Genomic DNA, 24,292 nt, shown 5'->3' on the forward strand with positions numbered 1-24,292 from the left:
TAATATTTGAAGGGAGGGAATTCAACCAGGTTATCCAGCACAGTTTCTTGAGCAACTTTTACGTTCTTACTCACAAACAAAGAGAGTTGTTATAACAAATGCTTAAAGGACAACATAGCTGTCATATCAACATTTAAAAAACATGTCACATCAAACCATTGTTCGCTAATGTTGTTGGGAAAGTTGGCGAACAATCAGCCCGTGTTTAGCTCAGGAGACTTATTGCCCTGACCACAAGTTGAACCCTGCAGTAGCTTTACAGCAAACCTTTGCCCTCAGTCTCGTGTAGATTTACTCCAGGGTGACATGACCCCTCATATACACCAGTGACCACTGGGGAACTGGGAAAGAGGCTCTCCACACCTTTTTCTCCTTGGTGGGTTCCAACTGTGAAATGAACCTCAAGTTAATGAAAGAGAAAAACAGGTTTTTATTTTATGGCTTGTATAGGCTGGAGGAAATAGCACAACCCTGAGACGACTACTAATAGAAAAATATGTTTTAGAGTTTATACTAACTCATTCTGATATGCTAGCATGTTGCTGTATCAATACTACCACAGTCAGAAAAGCCAATGCTACGGTATGAGGCAAAAACTGAACAGAAACTTTTCGTGCTTTGGAAAGTCAATTGTCCTCCTTTATGTTCATCAACATATTTTTTCCGCTGGTCCTTAAAAGCCTTTTGTGAAATATTTACTTCTTGCTCGCAGCTGTGAAGGCTGAGAGTTCATGGAGGGAATTCTGGCAAGATTCCAACGTTCCTGAACCAATTCCTAACAAGATTGGTGTGTGTGTGTATGTGTGTGTGTGTGTGTGTGTGTGTGTGTGTATGTGTATGTGTGTGTGTGTGTGTGTGTGTGTGTGTGTGTGTGTGTGTGTGTGTGTGTGTGTGTGTGTGTGTGTGTGTGTGTGTGTGTGTGTGTGTGCATCGCGCATGTATTTAAAGCTATTTAGTGTGAATGATCATCATTGTTTCAGTGATTGTTTTGATTATAGATGTAAGGCCTCCAGACAACCCAAAAGTACATACATTGAGAGTAAACTACAATACTACAAGAACATGATAAAAACTATTTGGAATGTATCTGTTACCCAGTCCTACTGAAGTTGCTACTTGGAAAACAACACAAGGTTTCTGTTGAAAAATGTAACTGCCAAGACCTAGTCTAGGGAAGGAATGGCTCCCCCTCTGCCTCGCTTTGGAAGAGAGAAGCAGACACTTTCCATCTGGTGCTCATCCATAAAGACGTCGGTTCAAACAAAGTTCAAACCTTTTTAGGTTCACGGGCCGACCAGTTCATTCCTGGGTCAGCCAGAACTTTGGTCTTGTGGCTATATCCGCTCTTAAAACTGTATGGACCCACAGTAGTCAATGTTAGATTTATGGTCCAATGTCGGCACCCCAGTGGTTGAGGTTTGTACGGTTGTACGTCATCTTGTGTTTCTTCACTTTCTTCACTAGTGTATAAAACTATCCGTAGCCATATGACGAAAGTATACATTCACTCACACCATATTGATTTGAGTGTCAATCCACTCGTACATTTATGTTCAATAACTATACTGCATTTCAATTTAAATTACATTTAAATTAAAAAGCTGGATTGTGGTAGACTTATATAGCGACACAAAATTTAAAAATGCTTCTGCATCAGCTGCAGCAATCTTGTTGGTTATGACAATTTCTCAACGGCACTCCCATAGGGCGTTCCTCTGTACAGTCATCGTATTAAACCCGCCCTATAATAGATAAACAGTTGTGATTGGTCCGACCAGGACCAGGTCTGCTAGAAATCTGTCTGAAGACAGATTAGAAATCTGTCTGAAGACAGATTTCTGTCTTCAGACAGAAACAGGCGACGGGCTGATCTGTCTGAAGACTGAACACACACACGTGTGTGTTCTATCACATACACTCTTGCACCCTTCTTTTAGTTTACCATTGATATACAAGAAAAAAAAAAGCACAGTAGAATTCAATATATGTTGTTTTTAGGGGTATCTTGTACAAAGGCTGTAGTGTTACAGCCACTAGTGGCAGTTAAAAGCATGGCATGGAATCTAAAAAGGAATCTAAAAGCACGGAATCTAAATGGTACAATGGAATCCAAACGGTATATTTACAATTTCTGATATTTCTTAATGAGTTTAATGTAGTGTTATTTTTGTGAGAAGTATTATCAGATGTGGTTGAAACCTGTGATGAACCTGTGAATAAACCAAAACAAATAATGTGGTTTATTCTCAATATTCATACATGCTGTTTTCTGTACTTTAATTTGTTATGGAATGAAACTTAAAAAAAATCATAGAAGGGATATGATTGATCAACAAAAGGTCTACATCTGAATTGCCCTTTATTTAAGATTTATTGTGCAAAGGTCAAAATGTCTATCTGGCGAAACATTGCATGGTACAGAATGATACATACAAATAGTACAAATGAGTCACTTCAGTCACATAGACACAATTCACAACAATGTTTTGCAACACAGGTATAGTTGGAATATGGTAATTTATGGGAAATCTGACAGCAAGGTGAGTCATGCCACGAAAGCTGAGTCAGGTCATGTGTGGGATGTTTACTCATGAAGACCTTAGCACCCTGAGTCCCTTTCCAGATAAATATATAGCAGTCGAGTCCGTTCTGCACTTCATTCCCCAAAAAGAAGGCAAGGGACAAAGCAAAAATGAATTTGTTAATATTCGGAGCACTGACTGTGTTTTTCCCCATCGCATCAGCAGTAAGTTTCTAAGCTTGACCAGAATTATTCTCTTTTTTTCATGTCAAATAACAACATAGAGAAATATTAACCTTATACAATGTATTCACTTTTATCTTCTGTAGCAGAGGGGGGACAGCTCGCCGATGCAGGCATGTCAACCAGATGAAGCCTTTGTAAGTATCCTGCTGAAATTAAATCACTGAAAACAATCACCAGATTTAATCATTTTTTAATGGGGGTTCTCACACACAGTACATCATATTTATGTTGTTGTAATGGATTCCATTTTAGAATAGGCAGCAGGTTAGATGACTGGTTAGGGTGTTGGACTGCAGCCAAAAGGTTCTGCGTGCGACCACTAATGTCTTCAGTATACCAATAGGCATCCTTGAGCCAGATACCTCACCACTACCTGATCCTTAATTACATATTTTGTAATCTCTGTAAGTTGCTTTGGATAAAAGCATCAGTGAAGTCGTATTAGCATATTACATTTCATTTTAGTTGTTCTATGCCATCAAAGACAAACAATACATTGTGATATAACAGTGTTATTACTATTTTGCTTTGAAAACATGAATTAAGACTACAATTATTTACTGTTTTTAGGGAAAGTACTGCCCAACTACCTGTGGAGTGGCTGACTACCTGTTTAAGTATACCCCTGATGTAAATGACAATTTAGATGATATGCTGGATGAACTGGAACGCATAAGTAATATAACAAGGGGAGCCGAGGAGAAAGTCGTCTTCATGAGGGACTCTGCAACGTTGGCGCAAAAGTCCGCACAACCAGGTAAAAATTAGATGATGTCAGGCCTGGTTACAGTATATCTAGGGAATGGATTCTAAAGATGTTTAGACATTTGTTTTTTATAAGCTTAAAATGTACATTTGTGAGATCATCCAGATTCTTCTACTGTTTGTTTTTGATTTTTCCACAGATTTGTTCTTCAAAAAATCCTCCAACATGATGGATGACGTCATCCGGTTTGAGAAGACCATCGTCTCTCAGGAGCAGCAGCTATTGTGAGTCGACAAATCAAACTAATGAAAATCCATCAAGGTCAAAAAAATCCACTATTGAAACGAAATCACAAGCTAGGACATCTCTGACCCATTTCTTCTTTTGTCCCGTTTTGGCAGTGAACTCCAGAATTTTGTTTTATCAAATGACCGGAGAATGCAAGACCTCAAGCAGCTCATCCGTCAGCTGGAGGCGACGTGCAGTGTGCCGTGCAAGGACACAGTGGAGATCCAGCCAATCACTGGCACAGGTGACATAACCCGTGGCCGCTAGGTCCTTCCCACTACATCTGAAGCTCTGTCACAATGGTGCTCATGTCCTCGTTCCCTTGTTTAGCTAGCATCTCATCAATATTTGGCCTCAAATACGATGAGTAAACAATGAGACATTCCACCTCGCCCACTACAAAACTTTGTACTTTGTTTCCCTGAAATCCTGTGTATGTAAGTTACACGGCAATGGGTTTACACAGGGTTAAATGTCTGTTGTAGGAATTCCTTTTAAAATGGAAAACAGACAATAACCTATCAGCTCGATTCTAAGATGTTCTGTTGGTTAACGGATGATAATAATCAATCATGAATTTATTAACATTACAGTCATTATGCATTTGTCATCACTCAGACTGCCAGGATATTGCCAACAAAGGAGCCACTACCAATGGTCTGTACTATGTGCAGCCGGCGAAGGCCACAGACCAGTTCCTGGTTTACTGTGAGATCGACACCTTTGGTCGGGGCTTCACTGTGATTCAGAGGGTGGGTTTCATCTCCCTCTTTATGGAACAGTACCACTTGTGCACATCAAACCATGATGCAATAGTAATGTTGATGGAACATTTGATGGAATAGAAGAGGCAATGTGTTTATTTTTATGCAAGATATTGTCAACTGCTTGAGTACCCTGCTTAACTGTTCAGGTCATTGAAGCTGGAGCACAACAAAACCTTCATCAGCCCATCAGTTTTCTTTACTCCACAATGGAAATATTGAGCAGCTTACTGAAAATATTAATAAAATGACATAGTTGATTGTAATAAAGTGATGAGTAGATTACAGAAAATGTCCAAATAGCACTATGCTCTAATGTTCTCAGAGAAAGAATGGACTGGTGGACTTCAACCGAAACTGGATCCCATACAAGGAGGGCTTTGGATACCTTTCCCCAGACGACAACACAGACTTTTGGCTTGGCTTGGAGAAGATGCACCTTTTGACCACCAGTGTTACCCTCCCATATGTCTTGAGGATAGAGATGGTTGACTGGCAGGGCAACAAAAAGTATAGTCAAAGTTACCTTAAAATCCTTCAAAGTCCATCCATGGTTATCATGGTAGCATGGCGCAGGGACTAAACTACCAGCAACTCAACGCAAATCTTTCTCACCAGGTATGCCGACTACGCCATGTTCCGAGTTGGACCAGAGCAGGATAAGTACCGTCTGACCTACGGCTACTACTTTGCCGGCGATGCAGGGGACGCCTTCGATGGCTTTGACTTCGGGGACGACGCGAGTGACAAGGCCTACACCATTCACAACGGCATGCAGTTCAGCACCCCCGACAACGACAACGACAAGTACGACGGCAACTGTGCCCTCCAGGATTCTTCCGGATGGTGGATGAACAGATGCCACGCCGGCCACCTCAACGGCAAATACTACCAGGGTAAGGACATGGAGCTTACCCCTTCCCTGAGCCCATTTTGAAGGGACCATTACAGTTTTCCCTCCCTTCCACATGCCAATGAATCACTCTATAGGGTATTTAGAATAAAATAATTTGACCTCCCCCCCCCCACAGCACTCAAAATACACACAATTACTAGTACTTTACATATTATAGGCATGCATGTGTGTGTGTGTGTGTGTGTGTGTGTGTGTGTGCGTGTGTGTGCTTGTGTGTGTCCCTGGTTTATTTGAACCCTGTTGCGTTCCTCCCCTGATCAAGGCGGAACGTACTCGGAGAAGGATGCCGGGGCCTTCGACAACGGCATCATCTGGGTGACGTGGCACAGCCGCTGGTACTCACTGAAGGAGACCACCATGAAGATCATTCCCGTCAGCAGGATCAACGTCGACGGACAACAGCAGTCTGGGGTCAAGCAGTTTGGAGGGCTCTAGGATCCTCTCGTCCCCACTTTGAATGCTAATCTGGGAGCTACAATAATTGTGTTACATGTTTTGAGTTTTTCCACCAGTACCTTAAAGTGAAAATGACATAACTGTTGAAAAAACTCAACATACTCACAACACAATGTACTCACAACACCATACCTAAAGACAAATCAACACAACACGGTCTCTCACTCCCGCCCCCTTGTTCTCTGTTTATTGTCATTAAACAAACAAAAATATATGTCTTGTGTGCTTGACTGGGTGCATAAAGGACGTCTGCTAAATGCCCTAAATGTAAATGTAGATATATCTTTAGCCAAAGCATTGACATTTAGTCAAAAGTGGACGCTTGTGTCCAAACTGACTTACAGCGAGGCTGCACAAAAAAAAGTTTACAGCCAATCCATTTGTATCAAAAAAAACAAGCTTGCAAAAGAAACGGTCAACAGACGCCGTATGTCAACATAGAAACAACAAATAGTGCACACCACAATCAGATCCTGTGTGGATCATTTACAAAGTATCGGGCATACGGGGGGGGGGGGGGGGGGGGGGTCCATGGGGTCTTCATTGTAGCTGGCAAGCTCCATGCAAACTGCATGAAGCAGAGGTAGGGAGGTAGAGGGGACTATCAGGGAAGGTATTTTTGCTGCCTGTAGAAGGGTTGATTGGGGGCACATGAAATAATATGTGAGCTTATTATTATAATAAGTGAGCTATTGGGTGTGGGTGGAGGGATCCATTGAAGCCAAGGAGAACTCAGGAGCACCGCTACTGAGTGAGCGGAACCAAATAAAAGCAGAGGTGTAACACTCGGATCGTCAAAATCCAAAGGTTTATCTAAGAACAACACACAAACACAAAGTACACTTCAGTTGGATGAATTATTAGTTATTTGATGTTCTCTCTCTGCTAAACAAACATTGTCTAGATTTGCCAAACGCCATGTTAAAGGGAACAGCCAATGTTATCCAAACATAAAATTAGTTCTCTTCTTAGGGTATTTCACACGCTTTAAGAATTACATTTGTAGCATCTATAGGTATATAGCTATTAACGGGTGATTCGAGACTATCGCCTTAAAAAGGGAAAATAAAACTACTATAATGGCATTGCATTACCATGCAGTCTTCCCCTCCTTCAGGGGGCGTACGTTTTTAAAGACGCTGGTTTGATCCGCATTTGACCCGGAAGCTTACCCGATGCCATGCATTGTTTTCTTCCGAGACATTCGGCGGTCGTTTTTGCTCCGCCTGTGAATGAGTTTCTCTGTGGAATATTAACACTACAAAAGACTGAGATTAATCGTTTTTTAAAAAAAATCAGTGTTGTTTTAAGTGCTTATTGTACGTTAAGTGAACGCCGCAATGACCGAGGTAACACATCAGCCAACTTCTCTGACTTTTAATTTGTTCTCGTGTTGATGCTACCGTTACATAGCATGCTTTTCTCTGGAGGAAGAGTACTACCGCAGTGGTGATTCTGTATTAGTTTAAGATATTTGGTGGTAAATGATGCCAATACCGCCGTCCGTGTATCTATAGGGAACTACTGTTTTCTTAACGAGGTGTTTCTTTCAGGATGTGCAAAAGCACTCGGTCCACACGCTGGTCTTCAGATCCCTCAAAAGGACTCATGATATGTTTGTATCGGATCATGCGAAACCAATCGCACTGGACGATCACAGGTAAGCCCCGCTGTTTGTAACTCACATGAGTCTAAGGATTTATCCCTGACTTTTTATTTATTTAAAATAGTATTCAATTCATTCCATTTCTGAATAACTTATTCGTAATGCCGGCTGCCAACATCCGTGTCTTGTAATCGCAGTCACCAGGTGAAGATGTCCTCGAAGTTAAAAGCGGATTATGGCGCAGTGTTGCACATGCCCGTACTCAAGGAAGGGAAGGACAGACCTCTACACGGCGGCCTTCATGGACACCAGACAAGCACAGAGTCAGGTGTGTTGACGGAATAGAAAAATCCTTTATTTCCTTCTTCAAAACCCCATTGGATCGCTCGCAGTGTTATCCCTTACACAGTGATCTGTGTTTAATTAAGTTTGTCTTTTATCAGACGACCCAGAATACCTTGTGACCGGGACACACGCCTACCCATCAGGACCTGGTAAATATTGTACAAGTGCAATAGTATATATCATAGATCTCATTGCTTGTTTGGATATTGTGTTTCATCTATGTGAACGGTTGTTAATAGGAGTAGCACTGACTGCTGAAACAAAGATCCACCGGATGCCGAGTGAAGGAGGAGTCCATTCAATGGCCTTGACCCTGCCTCCCTCCCAGGCCAGGTACTCTACACTTTAAGGATAGATTGCTGTTTTGCATAGTAAAACATTAAGCTATTATTTCCTCCACATTTAGCACATTTTTTGACAGATTTATATTATTTTTGTATTTTATTTTATTAACTGTGTGTGTGTGTGTGTGTGCCTTCAGACTTGATGCCAGCCGCACGGCTGCTAGTGTCGGGGACATTCACAGACATGCAGGAATAGCAGAAAGGTCCCAGCCCCCAATGTCCTCTTTGGTAATTTTCTCAACACACCACAACACATTCATCTTGACCCTTAACACCGTTTCATGACGAGCTAGGTGTATGGTGAAAGTGCATTATCACATTATTGGCTGTAGGTGCACATGGAAGGAGGCGGCACCAAGACCTCTGCTCTTGTGAGGAAAGCACCGACCATGCCCAAACCTGCGTGGCATCCCCCATGGAAGCTGTTCAGGGTAATTTGTTTATTTAGTACTTTTGTATTTTGCCACTTGTCGTTTAGTTCTTGTCACAGGCTCGTATTAGAAGCCACTTGGAGGTTCTTTTTTTTTTTTTTAACTACTCTCTCGTATCTCAGGTCATCAGCGGTCATCTGGGCTGGGTGAGATCCATAGCGGTGGAACCGGGTAACCAGTGGTTTGTCACAGGCTCTGCGGACAGAACCATCAAGGTACGTACTACGTAGAGACACCCAGCACAAGGTTAAATCACACACGTTGTTTGAACTGCAGTGAAATGCATACCTGAATTGACTGCACGGCTTAACGATGAATCAAATTTAAATTTTGGCTTGCAGCAAGGTAGGTATTAACCTTTATTTGGCCTGGTTAGTCTCACTGAGATTAACCATCTATTTTACAAGCCAGCCTGACAATAAAACATAATATGCTTTTTATAATACGTGTGTGCGTGTGTGTGTGTGTGTGATGGTTGGTGGTTCTCCCCAGATCTGGGACCTGGCCAGTGGGAAGCTGAAGCTGTCTCTGACGGGACACATCAGCACGGTGCGCGGCGTGGCAGTCAGCTCCCGTAGCCCCTACCTGTTCTCGTGTGGCGAGGACAAGCAGGTCAAGTGCTGGGATCTGGAGTACAACAAGGTACAATGTCTGGCACAGACTGCTGTAGTGTAGACCTATAGTCCAATACTACTACTCTGAACTACGTTATGCACATTTATATTGTGTTTCTGTGCCAGTGGTATTTATTAAAATAAATAAAAAGGCGAACAAAGCCAAAATAGCAAAATAGGCCTATTTTTAAGATGTGCTGTTATATTTCCCCTGTACTTGCCCTAAACACTGTATGTATGTGTGCATTAGGTCATCCGACATTACCACGGACATCTGAGTGCCGTGTACGGCCTGGACCTCCACCCCACCATTGACGTGCTGGTCACGTGCAGTCGAGATGCCACAGCCAGGGTAAGCATGTGCACTTCTGTCAGTCAGCCTCGACTATATGAATAGTAAATGATGGGGCAGAGTCACTGTCGACCACATTAATGCTTTCAAGGTTGCTTTTTTATAACTTGATTTGCTTTAAATTTTCCATTGTGAGAAATGTGCTGGGCCTTTACATATACGTAAACAATCTGTATAGAAGTAGTAATTGACAACTTTTACAACTGTCTATATTGGTCTTGTGTGTGCAGGGGATGGATGTGCTGAACATGTAGCAATGATTCCATTTCAACACATGTAACTTAACATACAACAGCCAATGGGTCTTAATCCATGTCTGTGCATTGGTGGTCTTCAGGCGATCAGATGTAAAATCAGATGGTTTATTTGTCTTGTGGTCTCTCCTCTGCAGGTGTGGGACATCAGAACGAAGGCCAACGTGCACACGCTCTCCGGCCACACAAACACCGTGGCAACGGTCAAATGCCAGGCGGCCGAGCCCCAAATCATCACAGGTAGAGCCACAACACCTCTGGGCTGAGTCTGGCTACGATTGGATTTCCAGGCCTTCCGATGCCAACGATTGTTTCACTCCGTTTTCCCAGGGAGCCACGATTCCACCATCAGGCTCTGGGATCTGGTGGCCGGGAAGACCAGAGCCACGCTGACCAACCACAAGAAGTCTGTCAGGGCAGTGGTGCTGCATCCTCGACAGTAAGAGCACAGATTTAGATATTTCTTTGTTGATATTAGCTCTCGACACAACACTGTCACTACGTCTGTTTCATCTGGCGAGGTGTAATGAACTGAAGTCACCTGAACCGTTTATGAAGGTAAATGGTGGTTGAAATAGATGGTTTCCCATTTGACACAAGGTGGGTCACAATGTAGTGGGATTTTTAACCTGTAAAAACGTTGATAGTTTTCCTTTTTATGTTTATTTTGTCTGTCTTTGTCCCCGTTTCCTATAGATACACCTTTGCTTCTGGCTCTGCTGATAACATCAAACAATGGACGTTTCCGGACGGCAACTTCATCCAGAACCTCTCTGGGCACAACGCCATCATCAACACTCTGGCGGTCAACTCTGACGGCGTCCTGGTGTCTGGAGGTACAATGGTCCACCATCTTAAATGTTTGTACTTTGGTGCGACTCCTTTTAATTAAAGTTAAGAGATGACGATTAAAGGATCTAATTTCGACTGCCAAAGTTAGCCAACATGGTGATGATCAGTTGGTGTTTGGGTTGGTGTCGTAAAAATGGTGACCATGAAACTCAACGTTCTGTTTTTAAATTCCTGACCCAATCTCTTTTTTTTTTTCTCGTGGCCCGCAGCGGACAACGGGACCATCCACATGTGGGACTGGAGGACGGGCTACAACTTCCAGCGCATCCACGCGGCCGTGCAGCCGGGCTCCCTGGACAGCGAGTCCGGGATATTCGCCTGCATGTTTGACCACTCGGAGAGCCGGCTCATCACCGCCGAGGCGGACAAGACCATCAAGGTGTACCGGGAGGACGACACGGCGGTAAGTTGGCCGCTCGCACTGTTACTCACCCTGCTTTTGCTTTTGAGTGTACTTTTTTTATTTTTTTTGTGTGTGTGTGCAAGTTGCTTTTGTGAAATAGTATTATTTCACATATACTATTATAATAAAAAGGGAACAATATGGAGTTAGTGATAAAAATATTGTTATACATATATAATTATGTTTCATCGTAATATATTTTACTGTTTTGATGCCGTACAGAACATACATTTATGGGGTCATGGATACTCACTGTTATTGACACCCAATATTACCAAAATGTATTATTTGTGCCTTTTTATTAACGCATTGCATTAATCCTGTTTTTATAATTTCCTTACTTTCAGACGGAAGAAAGCCACCCGGTCAACTGGAAACCAGAGATCCTCAAGAGGAAAAGATTTTAATTTTTCCAATCTTTATTTGTTTTTTTATATCGTCATAGAATGATTCTAACAAAATCAGTGTCCTAGTCTGGTCTGTAAAAATGCCATCAGTTAATTGATTGTGCCTAATGAGAAACTTTCTAAAAGCTAAAGCTACCATGGGGAAAAAAAAAAAAAACATATTCCCCTTCCCCTCTCTTCATTCAAGAAACCATTTACAGTCTTCAGTGTACGACGTTAGTCCAACAAAGCGGCCCTCTTGGACAGCCAGGAATCTCCCGGTGTGTTTGTTCTTGATGATAACGGCCCTTTTGCAGCTTTGATCCATCTGGTCTGCCAGCAGAAGCCACCTCTCGGTCTCCACAGGACTGTCTGTAGTATACACACGGTCCCCGCTGTCCTCAAGATGGGCTGTGCTGTACTCACGGTCAGCACTTGGGTGAGAACGGGTTTTAGTAAACACACATTCCTCACTCTGAGGAGAACCGGTTGTATTCAAACAGTCCTCACTAGGTTGAGAACTGGCATCGGCCTCACCATGGTGATATCCTGCAAAAGGAAACGTCAAGCAAATTCAATTGACGTTGCATGTTTTTTTTTCTTTGCTTTTTCTATTATCCCAACAGATTGCCAGTTGTACATAGAGGAAGCTAAAATGTCCCCTCTTCCTGGCTTGCAATGTGATGTTTATATTGGTTCATTAATAATAAACAACAAGAAAGTTTCAGCTATGTTTCATTTTTTGGATTTGTTCACGTTGATGAGCCTCGCCTACCAAGGTATCCGCTGGTGGCGACGTTCCGGAAGTATTTACAGCCGATCCCCTTCTGCTCTTCCCAGGAGCCACGCTCTCCTGGCTCCTCATGGAGCTCCACTTTGCTCCTGAGGTCACTGTCCGGGTCCATAGTCTGCTCCCCTGTCAACGTAAACCGACCATCTACCACACACTATTGGAGTATATAGCTTTGTAACCATGGGTGTGGTTTCAGTTTGGGTCATTCAAATGATTGGAATATGTACTAATCCCTAATGTTGATTAGATCACTGAATTGTCCCTAGCAGTCAATTGGATAATACAACTGCACAACCCTACCCTGACGAATCCTTCCTAGATATGGAGGAAAAAAATATATTTATGTTAATGTAAAACATTCATGTTGACCTTATCGTGAAGATGAAATGGTCCAAATGTATTTCCGTGCCCATTAATGTGTCAATCGGGTGGAACACCTTCATCCAAACCGGATTCTTCCATGTGTCCACACAACACCTCACTCACTCACTCACTCACTCACACACACACACACACACACCTGACTCCCGGATGTAGAGCATAGACTGAGCGTGGCGGAAGCGGCGTCCCGGCTTCCTCTTCAGAGGGCGTCTCTCGCTGGGCTCTGGTTCGTCAGTCACGTCCTCAGGAACCTCGGGCACGACCAGGAGGTGGCCGGCGTTGTACATGATCTCCGCCTCCAGGGACTGCACACAGCTCTCAAAGTGCTCGTCGTCCGTTTCTGCATTTCTGGTGGACCGTGATGTATGAGAGGGGGAAATTGTGGTAAGAAGCAGGTGGTCAATAGCAGTTTGTCTAGTTGAACCTATCAAATGATGCCCAGTCTCCAAAGTCTTACCTGTTGCCATCCGAGATGATTAAAGCGATACCTGCCTATTAATTACATGTGTCTAAAGTTACTAAGTTTGTTTTGGATCAAAGTAGTAAATTAAATCCACTGTACTATTATTTTGCATCGTCAATGCTACTGCCAGTGAAGAAAAACAGCAAACAAATGAAAAATCAAAATGATTTTAATATTTTTGTTCAAGCTGAATTATTATTCATTATAAACTATTCTCTAGCACATTTTCTTTCATTCTGTTCTCTATACAGCTTATTGTTTCTTTATGGTGGTCTGGGATTTGTCTCTGTTCTACTATATAAATCACTATACAATACCTTTGTCTCCCCCCCCCCCCCCCCCCATCCCTCTTTGTTCTCCCCAAGGCCTTCCTCACCTGAAGTCCACCCAGAGCAGCCCAGCGGTCACCAGGCCCAGCCACTCGCTGGCCTCCCAGTCCTGGGCCAGCATGACGGGTACGGTGAGCACCTCCCTGGAGTCTGCGTAGCTCAGCTCCCGCTTGCAGTTGCGGGAAGCCTGGTAGGCCGGGGTCATGATGGGACAGATGACCGCCGCCTCCTCCACGCCCGCAGCCATCCTGGTGGTTACACACACACACACACACACACACATAAACATAAACACACACGCATAAAAACACACGCAAACATAAACACACACAAACACATAAACACGTACACACACATAAACATGCACACACATATGAAAACACATGCACACACACACACACACACATGCACATACATAAACGCACACGCACATGAAAAAGAACATGCACACATACAGTATATATGTAAACACACTCACACATACAATAACACACACACAAACGCATACAAACACACACACACATATACACACACTCACACATATACACACACCACTGTGATTTGTTGATCCATGTAATTAATGAGCCGGTAGGGGCCTGTAGTTAGTCTGCAGACTCACTCACTTACTCACGCACACAAACTCTCACCTTCTCTTGAGGGTATCCAGTTGCATGTTGTCTTGACAAGTAAATAAGTGGTTAGGAACCAGATAGTGTGTAGTGGGATATTTAAGACTCTGAAAAGGATTTGTGCTCCCACCCTAATGTCTCCAGCATACCACCACCTCCATTGGTCTTTATTCAGTTCTAGTTGCTTTGGATAGTGTGTCTCATCATGTTAAATAATAGTGAAACTTTGATAGATACTTATTTTATCTGACAATGCTATTGCATTTAGAAATATTTAAATGAAGAAAAATTGCAAAAGCTATAGCATTCTGAACTTTAAACAATCAGAGAGAGGAGCCGGGGGAACCTTTAGGCTTTCCCCTTCCCATCCACTCAATGTACTGTTATACTCACGCATCGTTGATATTGCCGGTCACTCCTCCCTCGATGTCCATCCACACGGGCAGTCCGTGCTCCATCAGGCGGTCGTGTATCCTCTTCACCAGCGGCTGGTCGTCCCACTGATAGGACAGCATGATGTGAGCCGGCATCTTCTCCGAGGGATCAAGTGGTAAGAGTAAGATCTGGGTACTTCAGATGAAGGTTGAAGTGTTGCGTGAGATGCCTGTTTACTCAAGTTCTTATGTTACAGCCGTTGCCTGGTAACGATAATTGCACCAATGGGACACACCTGCAGTCGCTGAATGAGGGAATTCAAACATGCCTTTCCCAGGTTATAGTGTGTACCCTGCATTTACAAATGAAAACCTCATTTTGAAACATTGTTTTACTTACTTACTTTGGGGGTTTTCATGAGCTATAAGCCATAATAATAATAATAAAAAAGGCTTGAAATATTTCACTTTGGGTGTTATGAATCAATATAATATATGACTTTAGCTTTTTAAATTGAACTATTAAAATCAATTAACTTTTCCACAATATTCAAATTGATTGAAATGCACCTGTATTATGGAAAGCTTACAAAATCTCTGTCCAAGCCAATAGAGGGCGTCATCGTAACAGCAAACGAGGAGTCGACTGACTTGAACTATTTAAATTCGCACTTGAACTTGTGTAATAAAGGCATTGTTGATCCTTATCACAGATACATTCAACACAATTTGTAAAAAAAAAAAAAATAATAATACAGTGAATTCACACTAATTTATTCTTGATTTGACTTCCAGAAAACATTATGACGTTTCGAAGACATGAGAACTGGCTGCTTGGGCTAATTGGGTTAAGAACCTAAACCCTGTTGTCTGACCCGGCCACAGATGGAGCGCGGCTCAGCTAGCCCTGGACCATGCTGACACGAGGTGGGACGGCGGACACGCTCAGCGGCGATCGACAGCGAATCTCAGACGGATTCCCGAATAACGACTTAATTTTACCTAAATAATTATAGCGCTTCGAATACAAAGTTACGTTGGTGATTTTATTTTTCTATGGAGTCCAGGCACCGGTTTGTGGAAATGCTGTTCCAGTCACGGGATGACCTTTGAGGCGAAACAATGGGCAGCTCGCAAGCTGTCGAGTTGAGCGCGGGTCCGAAACGTGAGACATCTCGTTTAGGATTAGAAGTCAGTCAGAAGAAAAATATGTAGTTTCCCTTGTGTTTCATGCCACATTTGGCTATTTTTTAAAGGAGGAATGGGTCACAAAAATGTAAGTTCAGCACTCCATCTACTGCTTGTTTTGTGGTTGTTTGGGACCCGGTCACTCGCACAGGTGTCCAACCTCACGCTGTCCATCGAGGAGGGTCTGCCCGCAAGAACCATCGTGGGGGATATCTCTGCTGCGTTGAGTGCGCCAAGTTCGTCCGGATTCTTCATCTCGGAAAGCAGAGATTCCTATGTTTTTATAGACTTGGAAATAAATGCAGACACCGGGATCATCTCTACGGCCATCGTCCTTGACCGGGAGATTCGAGATAAGTATGAATTCGTGGCAGCGACCCTAACCGGGGAGGTGATTAAGGTGAAAATCAAGGTCAACGATGTAAACGACCATTCCCCTGTTTTCCCATCGGATACAATCGATTTAGAAATATCAGAGCTGAGCCCCCCTGGATCTCGCTTTGAACTCGAAGGGGCCAAGGACCAGGATGAGGGGGAGTTTGGTACCCAGGGTTATAGGATCTCTGAAGTTGACATGCGTAGGTTATTTCAATTGGAATATCGCAATGGCTCAGACAACCCCTTCCACCTTGACCTCCTGCTCACCAGCAGACTGGACCGAGAATCTCTGGACTTCTATTCCCTGACCATCGAGGCGTTCGATGGGGGCATCCCTGCTAGGACAGGGACCCTACACGTTAACATCCACGTGCTGGACGAGAACGACCACCCGCCCGTGTTCAATCAGTCCGAATACCACGCCTCGGTGTCCGAGGACGCCCCGGTGAACTCCACCGTGTGCCGGGTGCACGCGACAGACCGTGACCTCGGAAGCAACGGCCTTATCACCTATGAGATAAACCGACGCCAAAGTGACTCCGGCGAGATGTTCTCCATCCACGAAAGCACGGGGGTGATCTACATCAACAAACCGCTCGATTTCGAGACGCAGTCGTTTCATGAGTTAATCATTAGCGCGCGGGACAACGGCGCCCAGCCGGAGTTCAGCAGCGCCTTCGTCGGGGTGAAGGTGCTGAACGTCAACGACAACACGCCCACCGTCAACATCCTGTTCCTGAGCGAGTCGGGGGAGGCCGCGGTGTCGGAAGGGGCCGGCCTCGGGGAGTACGTCGCCCGGATCCTCGTGTCCGACGGCGACGCCGACCTCGGGGACAGCCAGAAGGTCACCGTCACCCTGCAGGGCGGCGAGGGCAGGTTCACCCTGAAGCAGACGGACCACTTCCTGTTCGCCCTGTGCGTCGACGGCCCGCTGGACCGGGAGGAGCGAGAGCGCTTCGAGTTGACACTGCGGGCGACAGACCAGGCCGGCCCGTCGCTGAGCACCGAGGTGACCTTTGACCTCATGGTCACCGACGTCAACGACTGCCCCCCGACCTTCGAGAGGGACGCCTACACGGTCCGCCTGGCGGAGGACGTCCCCCCGGGGACCTCCGTGGTGCAGGTGAGGGCCCGGGACGGGGACGAGGGGCCCAACGCCTCGGTCCGCTACTCCCTCCTGGGTCCGGGGGGGTCGGGCCCCCAGGGGGACTCCCAGATGTTCGCCATCGACCCCGCCTCGGGCCTGATCGTCACACTGCGCCGGCTGGACAGAGAGAGGGAAGCGGCGGTCCGCCTGCTGGTGGAGGCGGAGGATGGGGGCGAGCAGGCCCTGTCGTCCACGGCGACGGTCACCGTGGTGATCGAGGACGTCAACGACAACGAGCCGGTGTTCCAGCAGCAGCTGTACAACGTGTCGGTCCCGGAGCACAGCGAGCTGGGGAGCTGCTTTCTACAAGTAGGATGGGGTTTAGGGTTGTGCTCCCTAGTAAATGGTTTGAGACATCCGTTGAGGACGTGTTGTATCAGTGTCATACCACTGCAGGGGAGACGAGAACAGGGTTTTGTCAAATATATCAACCTCTACTTTGTGTCTGTGTAGCATAGTGGCTGGCTACTTGGCATCGGCCACAGATCAGTTCACCAAAACCACCACATTGACCCTTGATCTCTTTCTCTTTCTCTCTCTCCCACCCAATCTTTCCATCTGTCTCCCTGTCTCCATCATTCTGTGTTATCTCGCTAAATCAATCTCTTTCTCCAACCTCTCAGACTCCATCTCTCACCCACCCCACCCCAGCGCCCCCTCGCTCTGTCTCCCTCTTTCTCCAATTCGTTCGCCCGTGCCCCTTTCTTTTTCTCCCATTCCACATCACTCTGTCACTCTATCGCTCTCTATCTGTCTACTATCAGTCCACCCTTCCCTCTCTCTTCCCCTGACTCTCTCCTCCTCTCCTGACTCACTGCCTCTCTCTCTCTGCCTCTCTTTGTCTGTCTCTTTCAGTCATCTCACAGTGGACAAATGTGTCCTTCATTCTCCACACAGACCTGGTCATTGTTGTTGTCCTAGATGCCCTCAGCACGCGTGCTGCTTGATAGGACAGATCTTATGGCTGGGCTACCACCTCATGGTACCAGCCTCCTTGCGTGGGACAAAAGAAGCCTTAGTCAATACCCGGCTCTCTCACTCTCTAAACACGAGCTGACATGAACTCACGGTGGTAAAGGCAGAACCTCTACAGATCCAGCTGGGCCGATCCTGCTAGGATTCTGGGTTGATAGCCAATGTCCACAGCCGTACCTGTAGGCATCCTTGGGCCCGATGCCTAACCCCTTATTAATCTGATAACAAGGCTTTGATCATTTTGATTTTGAAGCAAGATTGAATAGAACGATCGAATGAAAGAACGATTCAGAGTGGGAGTAAATGAATGCCTTGGTTCCACTGAAGATGACGCAAATCTATCCAGATGACCAAATAATTACCTCAGTGAGGTTTTGAGTGGCCCATTTGATGTGAACTGAATCCACAGTGGGGATCCACAGTAGGCAAGAACGTATTGCTAATGTAATGCACATATTTGTTTTTTTATGAACACAAAACAAATATGTGCATTACATTAGCAATACGTTCTTGCCTACTGTGGATCCATTCTATCTGTTTCCTTATTAAAGGATAACTGAGGTATCACATAGCTGTGATTTCAATCAAGCGATGTATGCTTTTTACACATGAACACAGATCACACTCTAAACACCAGCCTACTCTCATGGAAGAATATATCCGTTGTGCTAAACAGATAGCACAATAGACCTATACATAACATATACTAGGTGAGTAACTGTGGCTAGGGGTTTCCAACAGATACACAGTGGATTGGCACACAATGGCACTTCTCTTACCCGCTGTATGTTCCCCATCCCCATCGCTCTAAAACATACATTTCTCAGAGCTCATAAAGTCCAAGATAGCACTTTTATGACATACCCTATCAACCAGGATCGGTAAAATCGAATCGGTCATAATCTAAAACATTGTAAAGTTGAAAGGCAGCGGTCCTAGACACAAGGCACACTTTTCTCCGTTCTTCTATTGCTTTCATTGCCTCCTTCTGCCTTTTTAGAGTTTTAAAAGGGTTTCATTATTTTATGAATGTTTTTATTATTATTATTATTATCTAGTAGCATTAGTACAATTATTTCCTGAGAGTCAAAATCACACGCTACGATAGTCAAACGATAGTCATACTATTTGTCAAAATGTTGTTACCTGCACCAGGACTGTATGAATTACTATATGAGTAATTTGAATATCAGTCAATGTCATTGTCAAACACAAGTAATAAGCAGTTATAAGATGACAATAACAGTTTTGAAGTTTGTTCCTCAATCAAAGTCTTTTTAACTGTTGTAGTTATTTGAATGAGTAAACCTCTGAAAACCTTTCGTCCGTTTCCTGTGTACCTCAGGTTGTTGCCACGGACGCCGACGGCCCTGACTTTGCCTCGCTGCAGTACTCGCTGTCTGACGGCTTTGACCGGAAGGACCTGCACCCTCTGTTCCACATCAACGCAGACACGGGGGAAGTGTGTGTGTCCCAAGATATCGACCGCGACGCTGGACAGACCTCTCATGATATTCTAGTGAAGGCCGTGGATCAAGTGAGTGTGTTTTCTAGTCATTTATCCAAGGCGCTTTTAAGTGACTTTCATACAATTCAGTGAGATGTCATTAAGGAGCCGGTAGGGGTTGGGCATTTTGCTCAAGGATGTTTATAAGTAAGGTTGTGGATATTGGGGATCAAACCCAGTACCTTTTGATGGTGAGTGAGCACCTTCGCTGAAACACGATCCTTGCCCAATCCCTATCAACATCTTCTAGTCCCATCAATGTCCCAGGGAACTAATCTTCGGGACAAAGTATTCCGCTAGTGGCTAAAAATCCTAGCAGTCTGTATGTACATACAGAACCTTAAGAGGGAGTATCAAACCTTTCAAATAAAATATTTTAAGCAAAAATGTAACATAAAATCTTTGTAGCTTAGAACTCAGCAATCGGACCCCATATGACCGCATGAGTGGCCCTCGGCCCCTGAGATTGGAAAACACACTAACAGTCGAAGCGTTGACAGATACTCAGTGCTCTCTGTCTCCCTCCATTTCTCCAGGGAGGGCTGAGCGCTCAGACCTACGTGCACATCGAGGTGGAGGACCTGAACGACAACGCTCCGGCGTTCAACCCTGAGCAGTACACCACCAGCATCAGCAGCCACGCCCCGTCCGACACGGAGATCCTCACCGCCATCGCCACCGACCCGGACTCCGGGCGCTACGGACGGGTCACCTACGAGCTGCTGCCCAGCGACCTGTCCGGGCTGTTCACCCTGGACGGAGACACAGGTAGGAGGAGGCCACGAGGAGAGGATGAACGCTGGGGGTGGGGGAACCCATTGATGGTGGATGAGAAGTCATAGTAAACGCTGAATTGTGTCAACAAACATTCTGCATTTTTCTTTATTTTATCAGTGGTGCACTGTATCTCAATGTGGCAGTGGCACAACTAGGTTTTATTTTTTACATAAAAAAATACCTAGTTTTACTGTACAGTGCTTAATTATGCAATATGTATAATGGCTTGACATTATAACTTCATGTGAAGCTGCTTTTCAAAAGCACCAGCATTCTGTTCAATATATCAAATATATGCAATGGACATGGACACAATATAATAAGTGTGCAATCCATATTAATTAGTTATTTGCATAACATCATTCTATATATTGTAGGAATAGTAATTGGCGCACAACAATGTGGGCAGTTTTAATGGTTTAATTGCTCACACAACATTGCCTGAAACGAGTGTGTACATCGCTCCACTGTCTTATCTAACGTGGACGTGCTGAGCTGGGCCCTCCTGCTGGGGTAAACCACCACTTACTTACCACGCATAATCCACCCTGGCCAGACATGTTCCATCGCCACCACACAGCAGGGGTTGGGTAGTCAACCTGCTTAGTGTCACCACCAAAACACACATTAAACACCCACACTTTGCAGCACCTACAATGTGTCCATTCCTAATTATCGAATTAAGCATAAACATTGTCCATTGGCACACAAAATACTTTGTTTCCCGAGATAAGAACGGTAAATTAGCTTGAGCACGTTGCTTTGATAGTGATTCACTTTGAAATGAATGGGCACCCCCTACCTCACAGCAGGAGACCCTCATTCCAGTGGATGGGGCCCTAACACCTCTAGGGTTGTCAAGTAAATTTAGGGTGACAGGGTTTACGGCTGGGCCATCTGTCGCTCACATATGGGGGTGATGGCTTTATGGAAAGGAACCATAGTATAATAGTATAACCATAGTATAATGTTGCATATGATGTAGCATATAATGTAGCATATACAGGCAATATTTTAGACCTCAACTGTGGTTTCCATTTCTGTATGTGTACTGTTTTTATTTATATTGTTTTATGTACTGTCCGATATTTCTTATCGTATCTTCATAACAGACCCTGTATTCGGCCTGGGCAATAAAACAATAAATGATTGTATCGTGATAGACTTGATCAATATCAATATAAAACATGTTCAATAAATATCGATAAGAGACTGGACCACCTAGCACGAATCTAGCACGGCATCTAACACGGTAGCATCTAACACGGTTCCATACTTATTTACAATATTTTAGTGTTTTTCATTGTTGTATCTACATTGGAGTATTTATCAATGAAGAACAGTGGAAGGTCATACAGAAGTGTTTAAATCCAGCATGGTACTTCCTAGTCTTTTTAGGTCATTACAATTATCAAGGATGAGGATGAGGACAATTATCAATAGTTATCGATATCAATCAATATGATCAAGTTATATAACATATAACATCAAGTTATACTGCGATATGTCTTTCAGCCATATCGCCCAGGCCTGCCTTGTATGTGTTTTATGTGTTGGGTATTGCTCATACGGTGTGTGTGTTTGAGCAGGGACTCTGTACCTGCGCTCCACCGTGGCCCACCTGGGCACGGCCAGCGTGACGCTCTCCCTGAGCGCCCGGGACGGCGGGGGGCGGAGCTCGGCCACGCCCGCCAGGCTGACCGTCAACGTGGTGGGCAGCGCCCAGGCGCCGGCCATCTTCCACCAGTCCCACTACTCCTTCAGCGTGGCCGAGGACGCGCCCCCGGGGACGTCCGTCGGCACGGTGACCGCTGTCCGTCCAGGAAGTGAGTATGACCGTATATGGAGAGCGATGCGACTGGTCTGCGCTTTGTGGATGTTAAGGGAGTATCCGCAAAATGCCTGCTATCTGCAAAACTCGTGCGAAGTCTCTTTCCCTGTGTCAAAATGTTTTCTGTCCATGCTGGTGATTACAGGAGCATTTTCAAAACACTGTCCGTCATACATTTAGTTCTTGCATGCCACTTTAGCCACTGTCTGGAGTTAGTACTTGTATTTGAAGTGGTTCCCCCAACTGCTAAACAAAAATATCATCAGCATTTTCAAATTCGTCCACTTGGAAGATCGTCTTAGAAAATATCTGTTTTTGGTGAACGAAAACGCCATTATAGAGTCTATGGAAGGCCAAAACTGAGAAACAGAGTGTTAGTCGGGACATGGTTGTTAGAAGATGTGTATGATGGAAAGAGGAGAAGTCGCCTGGTGAATATCCTAAGAAGTAGCCTTTAAAGAGTAAAGTCTCTAGTTTAATCTACCCTCCCTGGCTCAACCGATTACAGGCCAAACAACAGATTGATGATACATTTCCCATTCTGTGAACAGTACCACTCTGTGCGCATATATATGTTACATTCACATTTACATTAAGTGCATTTAGCAGACGCTTTTATCCAAAGCGACTTACAATACAATACGAAACAACAATATATTGCTTTCGGTACAGTAAAAATGTTCATAGAAACAAGTGCCAGGCAACTGTTAGGGTGCCAGGCACCCTAACAGTTGCTAAGCTTTGTTCTATACAATTTTCCCCGTATACAACAAAGATAGCTAGGATAAAACGCTACACAATGCTTGGTACAACGCTATGTGTAAGTATTTTGTGGTATCACGTACGCCACAAATCTGTCCTCAATAGCAGAGAGCTAGCCTAGAAGTAGTTCAAGGTTCTCTAATCAATTAACAGATTAACTCTCCAACTTAAACATCATCAGTGTGTTTACTGGAGAGGACAAGGAGGCGGGGTGGGGAACGTTTAAATCCACTACAGCTTAACTCCTTCCTATCTTTACTTAGTAGTTACAAACAAAGGGATTAAGGACCTGACCGGTAATTACTTATAGTGCCGACTGGATGCGTTTGTTTGTGTGTTTGTGTGTGTGTGTACAAGCATCATGATATTATCAAAATCAAATATCCTAATATTCATTCCTATTAACACCTCCATATTGTATGTATACACAAATGGGAATGGCCTTTATCCAAGGCAATACTACTTGTTACATAGGTGTCATTATTGAGCATGTAATTATTGATCAAACCTAAGGTTGGAACCAAGAACCTTTGTGGTTAGGAGTCCAGCGCCCTTACCATCACACCGTCCTACCCCCATGGCTCGAGATGTAATGTTGTTGACTGTGATGTGACCCTGTATAACACCCTGGGTGTCTCCGTGTCTCCCCAGGTTCCCCCGAGCCCGTCGCCTACTGCGTCTCCTCGGGAGACCCCCAGGGCTGGTTCTCGGTCCACCCGGACTCGGGCCTCATCAGCACCCGCCGGCCCCTGGACCACGAGGCCCAGCCCTACGCCCTGCTGGTGCTGCAGTCCTCCACCGGCCTCCTCTTCAGCAGCACCCAGGTCAACGTCAGCGTGGCCGACGTCAACGACCACGCCCCCGCCTTCCCCGCCGAGCGGGAGGCGCTCACCCTGTCCCGCAACACGCCCCCGGGCGCCGTGCTCTTCATCGCCCACGCGCACGACGCCGACAGCGGCGCCAACGGACAAGTGCGCTACCACCTCGCCGACCCCGGGGGGCCGGACGCCGGCGAGAAGACCCCCTTCGCCATCCACCCCGTCCTGGGAACGCTGACGTCGGACGGGAGCTTGCGGACGAGCGCCCGGCGGACGTACGCTCTGGAGGTCGTGGCGAGGGACGGGGGCCGGCCGCCGCTCAGCGCCCGGCTGACCCTGGAGGTCGCCGTGGACCAGGCGGGCCCCGAGGACGACGCCCTGGCCTTCGAGTCGCTGGTGTACCAGGTGGAGATCGGCGAGGGCTACCGCAAGGACGCCCGGGTCATCCAGGTGAAG

The 24,292-nt window shown here is 45.2% G+C and overlaps 2 protein-coding genes across 2 annotated transcripts; both read left to right on the forward strand.

Moving 5' to 3' along the window:
* The first annotated feature begins 2,639 nt into the window (after positions 1-2,639).
* On the forward strand, positions 2,640-6,111 carry fgg (fibrinogen gamma chain). Its single transcript, XM_084465891.1, has 9 exons — positions 2,640-2,746; positions 2,851-2,901; positions 3,338-3,524; positions 3,673-3,757; positions 3,875-4,005; positions 4,380-4,513; positions 4,851-5,035; positions 5,144-5,421; positions 5,704-6,111. Exons 1-9 carry the CDS (start codon positions 2,693-2,695, stop codon positions 5,874-5,876), a joined length of 1,278 nt encoding a protein of 425 aa, XP_084322017.1. The 5' UTR covers positions 2,640-2,692; the 3' UTR covers positions 5,877-6,111.
* Positions 6,112-7,108: 997 nt separating this feature from the next.
* On the forward strand, positions 7,109-11,677 carry plrg1 (pleiotropic regulator 1). The gene is made up of 15 exons (XM_084465224.1): positions 7,109-7,246; positions 7,451-7,557; positions 7,701-7,831; positions 7,947-7,997; positions 8,088-8,181; positions 8,330-8,420; positions 8,525-8,623; positions 8,746-8,838; positions 9,116-9,265; positions 9,488-9,589; positions 9,981-10,083; positions 10,174-10,282; positions 10,540-10,679; positions 10,905-11,098; positions 11,446-11,677. The coding sequence occupies exons 1-15, from the start codon at positions 7,238-7,240 to the stop codon at positions 11,503-11,505; spliced, it is 1,533 nt and encodes a 510-aa protein (XP_084321350.1). The 5' UTR covers positions 7,109-7,237; the 3' UTR covers positions 11,506-11,677.
* The last annotated feature ends 12,615 nt before the right edge of the window (positions 11,678-24,292 follow it).

The sequence above is a fragment of the Micromesistius poutassou genome, assembly GCF_964030765.1.
Source record: "Micromesistius poutassou genome assembly, chromosome: 3".
In the NCBI taxonomy this organism is placed as follows: Eukaryota; Metazoa; Chordata; class Actinopteri; order Gadiformes; family Gadidae; genus Micromesistius; species Micromesistius poutassou.

Bases quoted from the DNA above. Each gene is read 5' to 3' on its own strand.
- fgg (XM_084465891.1), top strand. From the start codon at position 2,693: ATGAATTTGTTAATATTCGGAGCACTGACTGTGTTTTTCCCCATCGCA. The intron at 2,747-2,850 runs GTAAGTTTCTAA...TATCTTCTGTAG, and splicing joins TTTTCCCCATCGCATCAGCA to CAGAGGGGGGACAGCTCGCC. The intron at 5,422-5,703 runs GTAAGGACATGG...CCCCTGATCAAG, and splicing joins CAACGGCAAATACTACCAGG to GCGGAACGTACTCGGAGAAG.
- plrg1 (XM_084465224.1), top strand. The intron at 9,266-9,487 runs GTACAATGTCTG...TGTGTGCATTAG, and splicing joins GGGATCTGGAGTACAACAAG to GTCATCCGACATTACCACGG. The intron at 11,099-11,445 runs GTAAGTTGGCCG...CCTTACTTTCAG, and splicing joins ACCGGGAGGACGACACGGCG to ACGGAAGAAAGCCACCCGGT.